Source organism: Megascapheus bottae, chromosome 3 (assembly GCF_031878675.1).
Source record: "Megascapheus bottae isolate mThoBot1 chromosome 3, mThoBot2.hap1, whole genome shotgun sequence".
NCBI lineage: Eukaryota > Metazoa > Chordata > Mammalia > Rodentia > Geomyidae > Megascapheus > Megascapheus bottae.
In genome coordinates, this window is record NC_143511.1 from 29,302,986 (window position 1) to 29,317,092 (window position 14,107).

At 38.1% G+C, this 14,107-nt stretch overlaps 1 protein-coding gene across 3 annotated transcripts in view; it reads left to right on the plus strand.

The window, feature by feature from the left end:
- The window catches only part of LOC150065125 (contactin-associated protein-like 3), a 105,816-nt gene extending 92,009 nt beyond the window's left edge, over positions 1-13,807 (plus strand). For 2 of the 3 annotated variants that reach the window (XM_090329729.1, XM_090329730.1), the window contains exons 16-22: positions 1,205-1,444; positions 5,055-5,279; positions 6,768-6,901; positions 7,356-7,443; positions 10,094-10,327; positions 10,444-10,515; positions 12,246-13,807. In XM_090329729.1, coding sequence (XP_090185855.1) covers positions 1,205-1,444; positions 5,055-5,279; positions 6,768-6,901; positions 7,356-7,443; positions 10,094-10,327; positions 10,444-10,515; positions 12,246-12,367 — 1,115 coding nt within the window. In that variant the 3' untranslated portion in view covers positions 12,368-13,807. The remainder of the gene's footprint in view (positions 1-1,204; positions 1,445-5,054; positions 5,280-6,767; positions 6,902-7,355; positions 7,444-10,093; positions 10,328-10,443; positions 10,516-12,245) is intronic. The other variant, XM_090329731.1, reaches the window with a different exon arrangement.
- Positions 13,808-14,107: the final 300 nt, after the last annotated feature.

The following is a 14,107-nucleotide window of genomic DNA, read 5'->3' on the forward strand; positions in this document are numbered from 1 at the left end:
CAGTGTGGTTGAACCAGTTTATATTCCCATCAAAAGTGTAGTAATCTACCCTTTGGACTTTCTAACTGGGGTGAGGTTGAATCTGTGTTGTTTTGATTTCATTTCTTTTATATCCAAAGATGTTGAATATCTCTTCATGTGTCCTTTGGCTATTCTTATTTCCTCTCCAGAAAAGTCTTTTAAAAATTCTTTATTTGGATATTTGAAATTTGATAGGGAAGGGGGGAAAACCAAGAACGGGGGGGGGTGTGGGGGAGAGGGAAACGGGTACCAAGACATGTGAAAGGGTATCAATGTATGTGAATTAATGCACCTTCTAGCTGGCAAATATCATGTAACCCTTTTACTAATTACAATAAAAAAAATTAAAAAAAAAGAAAAAAAATTCTTTAGCCCATTTATTAATGGGGTGGCTGTTTCTTTGAGGATTTGTTTTATTGGTGGGTTTAATTTCTTGAGCTCTATGTATTTTTGATATAAGGCCCTTGTCTGTTGTATAGCTAGTGAAGATATTCTCCCAATCAGTGGGCTTTCTATTTAACTTGCTTAGCTCTGTCTTTTGCCATGCAGAATTTGCTTTATAATGTGATCCCATTTATCCAGACTTCCTTTGATTTGTTGTGTTTCTGGATCTTTATTTAGGAAGTTCATCCTATGCCAAGGAGCCCTAGCATATCCCCTATCCTTTCCTTTAATATTTCCAGGATATTTGCTCTTACCTCAAGGTCTTTGATCCATTTGGAGTTGATTGTGGTGCAAGATGATAGGTAGATCGACAGATAGACAGACAGACAGACAGACAGACAAACAGATAGATATCTAACTTCAGTTTTCTACACAAGTACAACCAATTCTGCCAGCACCATTTGTTGAAGAGGCTGTCTTTCTTCTATCTGATAATTTCGGCTCCCTTCCTGACAATTAGATGGCCATAATGGGGTCTTCTATTATTCAATATGAGGTTTTTTATTATTAGCCACTCTTAATATGCTTAAGAGTTGTGGCTCATATTTTACTTAAGATGATTCAGGTTTCATGAAATCTGACAAAATTAGTGCTTTTAAAAATTATATATACCCACAGCAGTTTTGAAAAAACAAAAGTTAATATTTGCCCCCTCCATAAGGCCTGATTTTGATATGGACATAAAATCCTGAATAAAATGCCAAGGAGCACATTTGTATTTTCAGTGTTTCACTTGTAGGTGGGACGGCCAGCAGGCAAAGGGGGTTCCTGGGCTGCATCCGGGACCTGCAGCTAAACGGGGTGGCCCTGGACCTGGAAGGGAGAGCCACGGTGACCCCGGGAGTGGAGCCAGGGTGTTCAGGCCACTGCAGCAGCTACGGGCACCTGTGCCATAACGAAGGGAGATGCCGAGAGAAACACACGGGCATCGAGTGTGACTGTGCCTCCTCTGCCTTTGATGGGCCCTTCTGCTCACAAGGTGAGTGCAACCAGAAAATAGAGTACAGAGCAAGTTTGTGGGGGAAAAATAATTAAGTGTTGGTACTGGAGATTGAACTCAAGACCTTAGCTTTGTTCCTTAGCTCTTTTTCTCAAAGCTGGCACTGTACCCCTTGAGCCATAACCGTATTTCTAGTTTGCTTGATTTTTTTTTTCCTGGCTAGTTGGAGATAAGAGTCTCATGGACTTTCCTGCCTGGGCTGGCTTTGAAATGCAATTCTCAGATCTCAGCTTCCTGACTAGCTAGGATTGCAGGTGTCAGCCTCTGGTGCCCGGCTACAACAATTAAGTTTTACGAAATGCTCTTCTTGCACTGTTCTGGTCTCAAGATGTTTTTGACCAAAATGACTTGAAGTGATGCAAGAATACTTTTTGTTTTTAATTTTGTTGTCAGGGTGATATATAGTGTGGGGTTACATTCATGAGAATACTTTTAAAAATTGCTTTTTCACATGAACAAACATCTGGTCTAGGAGGAGAAAATGTGCATTGTGACATGCCAATATTAACAGGACCAGTCAGACACTTTTTTATTCATTACTTGACCTTTAGTTTTTGGGAGAATGTCATAGGATAACCTTGTGCTTCTGCTCAGTCATTCTGAAAGGAAAGAAGTGGTGGGTACAAGTATTAAATATACTATGCTGATTTCTTGAATATACTTGTTTTTACAATACTTGTATGGAACCTTCTGTAACACTGAGAAGTTAAAACTAAATTTAAGGAATTGTTCAAATGTCTCTGAGTTGTCACGTACGTTATGTTTAGGAATGTGATCGGCTTTAATTTCTACAAAAACAATTGTGTGATTTTCAAACAAGTTTTGACCATTAATTATCTACAACTCCTTAAAAAATTTTTAAAGGTACCTTTGTACATTTTCTTCAATAATCTGTAATTTAAAGCCCATAAGTAATGACACATCCTGATTCAGATACAGTACCCCCTACCTGACAATCCGTTCCAAGGGTAAGCCTCTGTAATAATGTTTAGATAACTCCAATAAATACAATATTAATATTATTTTATAACCTAAAATTATATGAGACATAGACAGTATGTTAATTGCATAGGGAATTGCTCTCCAGTGGGGGTAGAAAATAAGTTGCAGTTAAGTTTTTTAATCTAATTAGTAATTTTAATTTTCAGTGAATTTATTATATTTTATGGAAATAGAAAAAGTGACCAAAAAATGATCACCTCTCACTATCTTTATCGTATCCTAGCCTGTGCTGTTCTTGGTAGAAGTCCAAATATAGTATGGCTGGGTAGTGGAGAAGATCGATGGAAGGCTGATGTTTTAATTACATATCAGATTAATTTCCAAAAATATAGATAGTACATACATACTCATACATACAGACACAGAGAAAGAGGGAGGGAGGGAGGGAGGGAGGGAGGGAGGGAGGGAGAGAGAAAGAGAGAGAGAGAGAGAGAGAGAGAGAGAGAGAGAGAGAGAGAGAGAGAGAGAGAGAGAGAAATGTCCACATCCTGTAAATAAAAGAATGACAGTGAGAGGCAAAAGAAAAAAGTTATCTGAATTTTATCAAAATTATAAAACAACTTTTTTTAATTCAAAGGGCTCCATCAGGAAAGCAGACATTCCAAAAACTGGAAGAAAATGCTTGCAAGGGCCTACATAATCAAAGACCTATATAAAGGCCTAATAACAAAATTACATAAAGAGTTCCTACTTTATTTTTTGCCAGTCCTGGGCTTGAGCTCAGGACCTGAGCATTGTTCTTAGACTTTTTCAAGGCTCGCACTCTACCACTTGAGCCTCAGCACCACTTCTGGCTTTTTTCTATATACATGGTACTGAGGAATCGAACCTGGGTCTTCGTACATGCTAGCAAGCACTCTACCATTAGGCCAAACTCCCGGCACCCTACAATTTAATTTTAAAAAGGCAAATAACTGGGTGGGATGGGGGGAGGGAAATGAGGACCAAAACATGAGAAAGGGTATCAATGTTTGTAAAGTAATGCACCTTCTATCTGGTGAATATAATGTAACCCTTCTATTAATTACAATAAAAATATATGAAAAATTAAATTTAAAAAGACAAATAACTAATTAAGCAATGAATAAAATTTTCTCATAGGTTTCTTCAGCAAATATATACAACTGGTCCAAAGACACGTGGGGAAATATTTGACAGCATTAGCCAGTAGAAAAACAGAGATCAAATTCACAATGAGATAATGACTTTAACATCAACTATAGTAGCTGCATTTACATGTGTGTGTGAGAGGGGGCGAGTGTGTGTGTATACTTGACACAGTAATTATACATATTTATGGACTACTTCATGCATATTTATGAAGTACGATGTGGTATTTTAAGTATTGATGTATCAAACCATGCAAAGGATGGATATATACAAATGATCACATCATAGTAACTGACATATCTGTCACCTCAGACATATATTGTTTCTTTGTAGTGGAAACATTCAAGATCTTCCATGCTTTTTTTTGAAATATAATTAGTGGTTGTCAACTATAACTGAAGCTAGAGTTTATAAGGAAGACAATGAAAAAATGTTCATGAAGATGTTTAGATACTGAAATCCTCAAGCATTGTTGTTGGGAAAGCTAAAACAATGCCATAGATGAGAAACAAAACCAGCAAGGATGTAGCTCAGAGGTAGAATATTTGTCAAACATGCACAGGACTCTGGGTTCAATCCCCAGCATTGAACAAGAGAAAAAAAACCAATTTGCTACTTCCTCAAAATGTTACAGTCCCCTCTGAGTACATATGAAATGAAAATGCACATCCACACAGAGGTCTTACATATAGGTAGTCACAGCAGCATTATTTATAATAGATACAAAGTGGAAAGAATCTAAATATTTATCAACTGATAATCAGATGTGCGAAATATTCCACATCCATTCATCAATAAAAATGAACATTGCAGTGATAAACGCTACAATATAGATGACCTTGAATACATGCCAAGTGAAAGAAGCTACATGCAAAAAAAAATACACATAGCAAATGACTCCACTATAATCTAATCTCCAGCACAAGAACATATAGGAGGAATGAAAGAAGATTTAGAATTGCCTGAGGTGCAGAACTGGGGGGGAGGGGTGTAATGGGGAGAAAAGAGATGATGACAATACGCTCAAATTGATTTTATGATTATGTTTTAATAATGATATTAAGACAGATCAATCTTTTGGATAAAAGTTGGAACACAAAGCTACGAGCAGTTGGTTGCCTTTAAATTACATGTTGAAACTGAACAACTAGCTTTACATAGAGCTAAGAAGAAAATGGGGTGTATTAAGTGAAACTTGCTAGAGGTTAGGCAATTCCAGGTTTTTGACAATGTTAGCATCTGTTCCCTTTTTTCAATTAAACTTTACATTTTTAGAGAAGCCTAAAATTAAATATATATATATGTATGTATATGTGTATATGTATATATATATATATAGAGAGAGAGAGAGAAATATGTTATTACTTTATCTCCCCAGGTATTTAATGACTTGATTCATTCCTTAAATATTACTTAAAGTAAGACTCTTGTGCTTTCATTTTGTTACTGTAACAAAAAATATATGTTTTAATTCCAGAGATTTCTGCTTATTTTGATACTGGATCTTCAATGACGTATAATTTTCAAGAGCCTTACACTCTACGTGAAAACACCACTTCCTGGGCTTCTTCATTACCTAGAGATGTTTCATTGTCGAGCAATTCCATCACTTTGAGCTTCCAGACCACCCAGACTCCGAGTTTATTGCTTTATGTGAGCTCTTTCTCTGAGGAATACCTTTCCATTTTCCTGGCCAATAATGGTGAATATCTTTTGTGTGAATAACAACAACAACAAACCAGACACATTAAATTAGAAAAATAGGATTGTAATGACACCGGTCTTTTTAGTGTTCAAACTTGGAAAAGAAATTCTTAAACCTCCCAACATGTCCATTTCTCAGTCCCATTGTGATTACTGTGAAAGCTACTATTTTAAGAGAAAATGGAAGCTGAGCACCGATGGCTCCTATCTATAATCTAGCTACTCAGCAAATTGAGATCTGAGTATCATAGTTTGGAGCCAGCCAGGGCAGAAGTAGAGTAGTGATACAAGTGGTAGAGCACTAGCCTTGAGCACAAATGCTCAGGTACACACTCAGGCTATGAGTTCAAACCCCAGAACTGGGGTTTGAATTCATAGATACCGATATAGACACACAGACACACACACACAGACACACACACACACACACACACACACACACACACAGGTTAAATTGAGATGCTTCCTTGTCATAATAAGTTTGTAAACATGAATATTTGACATGTGGTTCTACTCATTGAGAAGATATCTTTAATGAAATCTCCTTTGCAGGCCCTTCTGAAATAAGATACCTGACTATTTGCCATATATCATCTCCTCATTCTAAGTTAAATACATTAATGGAATGGTATAAAAGTATGTAAAAACCAGTTTCTACCAGCAGTTGATAACTATCATTGCTCTTTCTCTTCAGTGGTTTCCAAACCAATTAGAATAAAACCATAAGAAGAAGAAAAGTGACAATCCCTCAGACAATGACATCTGGTGCCCTCTGAGGCTTTGACAGTTGGCCAACAAATATGGCCAGGCTTTAAGTCTGCTAGGTTGTGAGTCAAGACAGCAATTTTATTTCTAAATAAATCCTACACAACTAAGATTTTAGTATTAAGTGTAAGAGAATTGCAGCAAATAGGGATTTATCACTTTTAGAGAGCATTGTGCATGTTAGAAGATGAGGATGAAACAAAATCTGTGTTTTGATTATGGCAACTATAATCAATAAACGATTCTGCTTGTAATATTTTTACATTTTGTACACATCAGTGATGCACTGAATCTTGTTATGGATGGTAGAGCAGTTGTTATAATTATGGAACTGAATACTAATAATGCATATTGCATGGAGTTTTATCTCAAGAAGATCTGAGCTTTTATATGCATAACTTGAACCCTTTAATGTAAGAGGCATTTGAGATATTGCTTATCATCAGTGCGCTTTCATCTTGACTTTAACATGAAGAATAGAATCTCACATTGGGAGAAGTGGGGAGAGGAGAGCGGAAAAGAATGATGGAGGGTAAGTAATTTTGAAATACGTTGCAGCTACGTATGGAGGCAGACTAGGTGGCTGCTAGGTAAATCTGAGGCAATGCTATATAGATTCCAAAATACACTCAGGAATAAGAGGAGAAGTTGCTCTGGGATCTAATGGAACACTTTGTAGGATTTCATTTGAATTTCAGACACCATTTGTTTTTCTCTTCAGGAAGTTTGCAGGTTAGGTACAAGCTGGACAGACATCGTGATCCGGATGCATTTCACTTTGACTTCAAGAACATGGCTGATGGGTACCTGCACAGGCTGAAGATGCACAGAAAGGAAGCTGTGGTCTTTGTAGAGGTAAAGCAACAGCTTGAGAAGCAATCATGGAAGGCCCAAACTGGATAATGAGCATGGGCATCTGTGGCTCACTTCTATAATCCTGGCTATTCAGGAGGCTGAGATCTGAGGATCACAATTAGAAACCAGCCTGGGCAGGAAAGTCCGTAAGACCCCTTTCTCCTCTTACCCTTGAGGGTAAAAAGCCAAAATTAGGAGTATGAAGCCCTGAGTTCAGTTCCCAGTGTGTGACCAATTGCAGACACGTCATGAAGAGTTGAACAGGGTGAGGGAGTAGATAGATCCTCAATGGGTATTGATGCCAGATGGCTTTCAGAAATTGTTTATAAAATAGCCTGCCCCTTCTAACTGCTCCTTGAAGGTGATTTATTAAAGCTTCCTTGTAGTATCTCTCTGTTCATTAAAATGGCCCAATTTTTGGTAATGCTTGTTTCCCATGGGACATTTTTTACAGGTTAACCAGAGTACAAAGAGAAAAGTCATCTTGTCCTCAGGGACAGAATTTAACGCTGTCAAATCTCTCTTCTTGGGAAAGGTTTTAGGTAAGTGATAGATCTCTCCCCCACACACAAACCAAAATCATGTCATGTCACTAACTCTGGAAGCATTCATCATGCTGAAAGGAGCTCCTTGTCTTATGTTAATAATAATTTCACAGTGAGTGACAATCAAGGTACAAATTGTACTCTTGACTGAGTGCACATATAATCACAAGCAAGTACTATCTGGTAGATGAGCGAAGGCCTTTCTTAAAAAAAAAAATTCCTGGCGGGCACTTATCTTCTCTACTTGATGATTATGAAGAATGAGTCACAGTCTTTGTCTAACACTCCTTGAAAAAGAAAATGTTCCCAAAGCAGACACACAGCCTCAGCACCAACTTTAAGCACTTCCATTGAATTTTTAAAGTACCTTTCAGCTGAAGAGAAAGGACTAGTCCTGGCTTTCAGCAGATAAACCCAGCTTGTCCTCTGCCTAAATCCTGCTCAGCCTAATGTTTCCATTCTCTGTAATCTTCTAACAAGAAAGATCAGGCATGCGCATAAATGTCTATTACACAGGTTGAAAGATGTAGTAATTATCTGTGATGTCAGTAGGGGAACATGTTTTTTTTTTTTTTTTTTTTTTTTTTTTTTTTTAAGTTACAGCTTGGGCCGGGAGTTTGGCCTAGTGGTAGAGTGCTTGCCTAGCATGCACAAAGACCTGGGTTCAATTCCTCGGTACCACATGCATAGAAGAAAAAAATAAAAGGCGGAAGTGGTGCTGTGGCTCAAGTGGTAGAGCTCTAGCCTTGAGAAAGTCCAAGGACAGTGCTCAGGCCCTGAGCTCAAACCCAGGACTGGCAAAAACAAAACAAAATAAAACAAAACAAATACAGCTTACCTTTAAAGTCATAGTTGATGAGAAAAATAATCTTTCTCTTTAAAAAATTACTCATTCAGTGCTAGTGGCTCCCTCTGGTAACCCTCCCTACTCAGGAAGCTGAGATCTGAGGATTCCTGGTTGAAGCCAGACCAAGCTGACAAATCTTAGAAACTCTTAGCAGAAGGCTAGAAGAAGAGGTGTGGCTCAAGTGGTAGAGCAACAGGCTCGGAAGAAAAAGTCAGAGATAATGTAGAGCCCCTGAGTTGATACTCCACTACTGATACTTATCTTATGTCAACCAGTTAAGAAAACAAAGCACATCAGATTAACTCTGAAGAGGATCAGAAATCATAATAATAATGTTTGCTATGTAAGTAAGGTCTTATTTCCCTTCAAATAAATAAGTTCATAAAGTTTAAAGCATTCGTAGTTTTTATTCAAGAAATGTATATTCAGAGAGATGAAACTTAAGGGTATAAAAAGATAACAATAACAGGCAGGCTTGGTAGTACTTGCCTGCAGTCCTGGCATTCAGGATGCTAAGTCTAGATCTTCTATTTGTGGTCAGTTTAGGCTATATAGAGATTCTATAACTCATAGTAAAGAAACTAATTTAAGTTCAAATTAAACATATGAGTGAATTATATTATCTAGAACAACTGACCTCAGAAAATTGTGAATATTCATTTTCTCTGAGGCTAGAGATAGGTAGAAATAATCAGAAATTAATTTTTAAAATTTCATACAACTATATTTTAAGATGTGTTCTACCATGTAAGGTATTTTGCTACTCTAAGATCCTGTAATAATTGGATCAAGATAATTATTTTATGTTCATTTAGAGGTACACAGAAGTATTTTTTAATTCCTTTTATTTATATTTTTATTGTCAGGGTAATATAGAGAGGGGTTACAGTTACATTCATCAGGTAATAAGTGCATTACTTCTCACTCATTGATTCTCATGTTTTTGTCCCCATTTCCCTCCTCCACCTCCTCCCAATCATCTTGGAATTCCTTTTAATTTACAGCAAGATAGACCAGCCCAATCAAATGACAAGTAGAGAAGCCACTACATTTTCAAAGAAAGTTATCCAAAGTGCACAGTGGTGTGTCATTAAGGTGAATTCTCATAACTCTTAGGACTCATTAATTTATCTATTCAGTAAGAGCTGTTAGGTCCTGAGAATGCTTATGGGTCAGACAGATTGAGCATTCACCCTCAGACTCATTTATCAATAGGAAATACAGGCTAGTGTGTAAGGAGTTGTAATAAACAAATGCTTTTATCTAATGTATTTTTATCATGTTTCAGAGAAAAGAATAGCTCAGAATTCACTTTAAGTAGCATGTTCTTTTGTCTTGCTATGTCAGTATAGTTTTCACTTAATGGAGACAATTCCAGTTGATTGTCTCAAGATGGCCCCATTTGAGTGTACACACTACACTTAAAATGATCCACAGAGCTTTGACTTCTATTTGATATGTGAATAACGAGAAAAAGGAGGATGGATATGAGTCATCAGCTGGCATGGTGAATTGAAACACCTTTGCACAACTGCTTGAAGATAAAAGAAAAAAAAAAGAATATCAACATTTAAAATGCTAGAACCCAATAACCGCGAACCATTGTTATGAGACTTTGTTTCTTCATGTATCCCTCCCTCTTCTATCCACCCCTCCCTTCCTCCTTACTCTCATCTCACCCACCCCCCATCCCAAGGCAGCTTGCTGATAAAGGCTTTCACTGCAGTTGGCAGGGACACTAATCTCTGCTGCCTAGATGCCTACTTTTGGCCCTAACTGTCCTCTCCCTTTTGTCCCCAGAGCCCCTGGACACGGACCCTGACACCCAGCGGGCAGCAGCACGTGGCTTCACGGGTTGTCTCTCTGCAGTGCGATTTGGGGGCGCTGCCCCCCTGAAGGAGGCTCTGCGTTCTGGGGGTCCGGGGGATCCCATCTTCATCCGGGGCCGGGTGAACCCAGCATCCGGCTGCACAGAGGGGCCAAGATCCGGCTCCCCAGCACGGGAACTGGCACCCAGGCTCGCAGGGGGCGCAGGTGCGTGCGTACCCCCTGCCCGGCTGCACCCTCATGCTTCCAAGCTGCCCTCTTTTCCACAAGCTCATAGTCTTCCTTTGTGCTTTTCTCTTTCCTTCCTGCTGCTTCTGCTCTAGGTCATTTGGGGCCAACAGATGAGGGAGAGCCCTTCTTTAATGCAGACCGCAGTGACTCTGGGGTCATTGGAGGTAACAAATCTCCTTGTTCTCTCACTATTATTATTACTATTATCACTTCTTAAGAATTTTTATTTATTTATTATTATTATTTTTGCCAGTCCTGGGGCTTAAACTCAGGGCCTGGGCACTGTTCTTGGACTTTCTCAAGATTAGCGCCCTACCATTTGAGCCACAGCGCTACAGACCATGAGACATTCATCTTCACGGAACCAACAGCAATCTAAAAGTGGAGCTGTTGTTCAAGTCATAGAGCACCAGCGTTGGGCAGCAAGCTAAAGAAAAATGCCTTGGCCCAGAGTTCAAGCCCCCATATTGACACAAAATTAATTAATGTGATATAATGAGCACACACCTTTTAAACCTTTTTCAGTGGGAATGTGGCTAAGAACGCATACCTAAATGTAATACTTTTGTGTCAGATTAAAAAATCAAATCCTTCCTAAATCCTAATTCTTTCTTTTTTTGATATTTTTTCATTGCAATGAAAAAGCAACTTCAATATGCTTGTCATTTTCAAAATCCACTCCCAAGTCTTACAGCTGTTTTGCACTATGCCACAGTTAGCTTGACTTTCTGTGAACCAGGCTAGTGAGCAAAAAGAGCTTATCTTTGCATTTTCCTTGCTTCTAGTCAAATATAATTGGCAAGATTTCCTGAGGAAATGTAATTCTTTGCTGCTATGAAACATTTACCACGCAGCAGGTCTGACCTAGTCCTGGAATGCAAGAGAAGGAAGATGCATTGTAGGGAAGGCTTGCTTTCAGTCTTCACCAAGGTGGACTTTTGTTTTCTAGCCATCTCCAGCTGGAGACAGAAATGAACACCTTTGTGAATTATCTTTAGTTTATTAAGTGGAGAGTGAAATCTTGCTTCCTTATTCACATGGATTAGTTTTGGCATAGATTTCCTTTTATTCTCTGCTAATATAACTGCATTAATTTCAGCTCTCTGTGGCATGTGTTAGTGCTGTAGTGTTCTGGCTGTGAATTGAGACCCAAACCTTAAGAGATGGGTACAACTTCCACTCCTTTATCTCCATCTCCTGACTGTGTGCCCCTGACTGGAGTAGCATTGGTCTATATACTGGTTTTTAGAAATTTAGAACTCTCCCACCTATTGTTTTCAATAATCCACATTCCACATATATAAACAATACTTTTGTAGTATTTTGGGCAATAAAAATAGATTACATTTATGTCAGAAGCATGTGTTGGTAAAAGTATTTTAAGAATAGTTTTGTTAAAATATACCTGTTTAATAATATCTAACAATAGTATTTATACTACACTGGCACTAAATACTGGATCCTAAAATAATGTAAAAGTTTACACCTGCTAGTAGAAAGTTATATCTGGTGTTAGAGAGGCCTGTGTTCACATTTCAATCTGAAAAGCACAGGTTTATGCCTGTAATCCTAGCTATTCAGGAGGCTGAGATCTGTGAGATTTCTCTTCAAAACCAGTCCATCTCCAATTCATCAGCAAAAAAAAAAAATCACACAGGACTGGAGGCATGGCATGGCAAAGCATCAGCCAAGTGACCACGAAGTCTTGAGTTCAAGTCCTGGAACTAACAAAAAAAAAGAAATAAAAACTTTTGATAGTTTCAATTTATGAAACTAGATGGTTTATTTTATCCTGTTTGTTGGCAATGCTGTCAGCAAAGAATCTAGTTGGGCCTTTCTCTTCTGACTTTGTGGGTTTTGTTTTCCTGTGTTTCTCCCCTTGTCTCGCCTCCAGGTGTGATAGCTGTTGTGGTCTTCATTGTGTTGTTTATCACTGCCATAGCCCTACGCATTTGCCAACAGAGAAAGTCACGTAAAGAAAATGAGTCCCAGGTCTCGAGAAATGAAGAATGCTAGGAAGACACTGGAGCGTCACCTCGACACCAACACACAGTCAGAGGGGGGAGGCAGAAAGAGGGTGCTTCCTGGTTGGCAGCTATGGTTGAGCTCTCCTAGGACTGTCCTGTCCTGGCTATGGAAGTGGGTGTGCGGGTGCCCTCAGCTCACAGGGCACCTATGGTTCTGGGTTCTGGGAGGTCCACCCTGCTTGGAGACATCCTCCTGCCATGTTGGATTTGCCTAACCGTGAACCAGGGAAGTGTCATTCCATCCATCATGGTTGGGTTGTTTCTCCCAGCTAGAATGTTCTTTCCCCAAACAGAGGCTCAATTTCTGTCACAGTTGTGAATTCTAGCTGAAAAAAAATATAATAAATAGCCATAAAGCTTTGGTCCTCCTTAAAAAGCTGGGACAGAACTTTCATGGTTTTCATTATCTGGAAGATTATAGAAGCCCCTTCCTTCCTTGTTCCTGGAAGGTTTCTCTCATCACCTGCATTTTTGTAGTCCTGAACTCAGAGCCAAATAACCTACCAAAACAAAAATTAATAACATTTCCTCTTTCCCTATCAAAGCTCGATCCAAGCAGAAGAAGCCTGGAAATCTTATTTTTGGCGTCTTGTTTTTTCTAATTGAATATTTTTAATCATTTTGATAAATTTTAATGTTGAAATCAATATTGAATGCTATGAAATTTTAATATTGAATTTTGTAATGGAACAGAAAATTGATAGGTAAAAAGATGCACTGAAGATGTCAATGAAGAGAGCCTACCTATTTTTCTTTGCAATTTGTAATTCGAATTTTTTGTAAATTATGCTTAAGTTTTTAACTAAACAAGGTATAAATACTGCTTACTGTACTAAAAGACTTCTACTTTATTTATGTCAATAATACCCCATAATATTGGGAGATTACATCAGATTCTTTGTTTAGTTTTTAATCATTTTATAGTTCTCTTTTTCTAAAGGCTGTAACTGGCATACTTCTGATTTCCTTTGATTGTATATATTTTTTTTCAAATTATTAGCAAAATGAACTTAAATTGAACAGCACTTCTTATCCAAATTTTGGATTGCTCTAGGCATAAATTCATGTATTATCCTTCTTAATTTCTTTTTGAACATAAACAGACAGCTATACAATCCAAGGAGAGACAGCACTTACACAAGCTGTATTAAATCTACCATTCAAATCACTTATGGCTGAGTGCTCGTGGCTCACATCTATAATTCTAGCTACTCAGGAGGCTGAGATCTGAGAATCATGACCAGAAAATCAATAAAGTCAGACTGAGAAGACAAATATGAGAGATTCTTATTTCCAATTAAATAGCAACATCCTGGAAATAGAAGTGTGGCTGATATGGTAGAGTTTTAGCCTTAAGCAAAAAAGTCAAGCCAAAGGCACCAGACCCTGAGTTTAAGCCACAGTACCAACATACATACATACATACATACATACATACATACATACATATATACATACATACATAAAAAATCACAGGTTTATGATCAAAGGACCAAATTCTCAATAGATCATCTCAAGTTTAATCTATGCTATAAATGGAAACCTACAGCTGAAAGTTGAAATTAACTTGACGGTGATAGTTACAGGAATTAACACGTAGTTATCATTGGTTCACTAACCCAAATGCACACACACACACACACACACACACACACACACACACACACACAATGATGCTACATATTTTAGAACCCATGTATCAATTGCCTTCCAAGGACCAATTAGATTA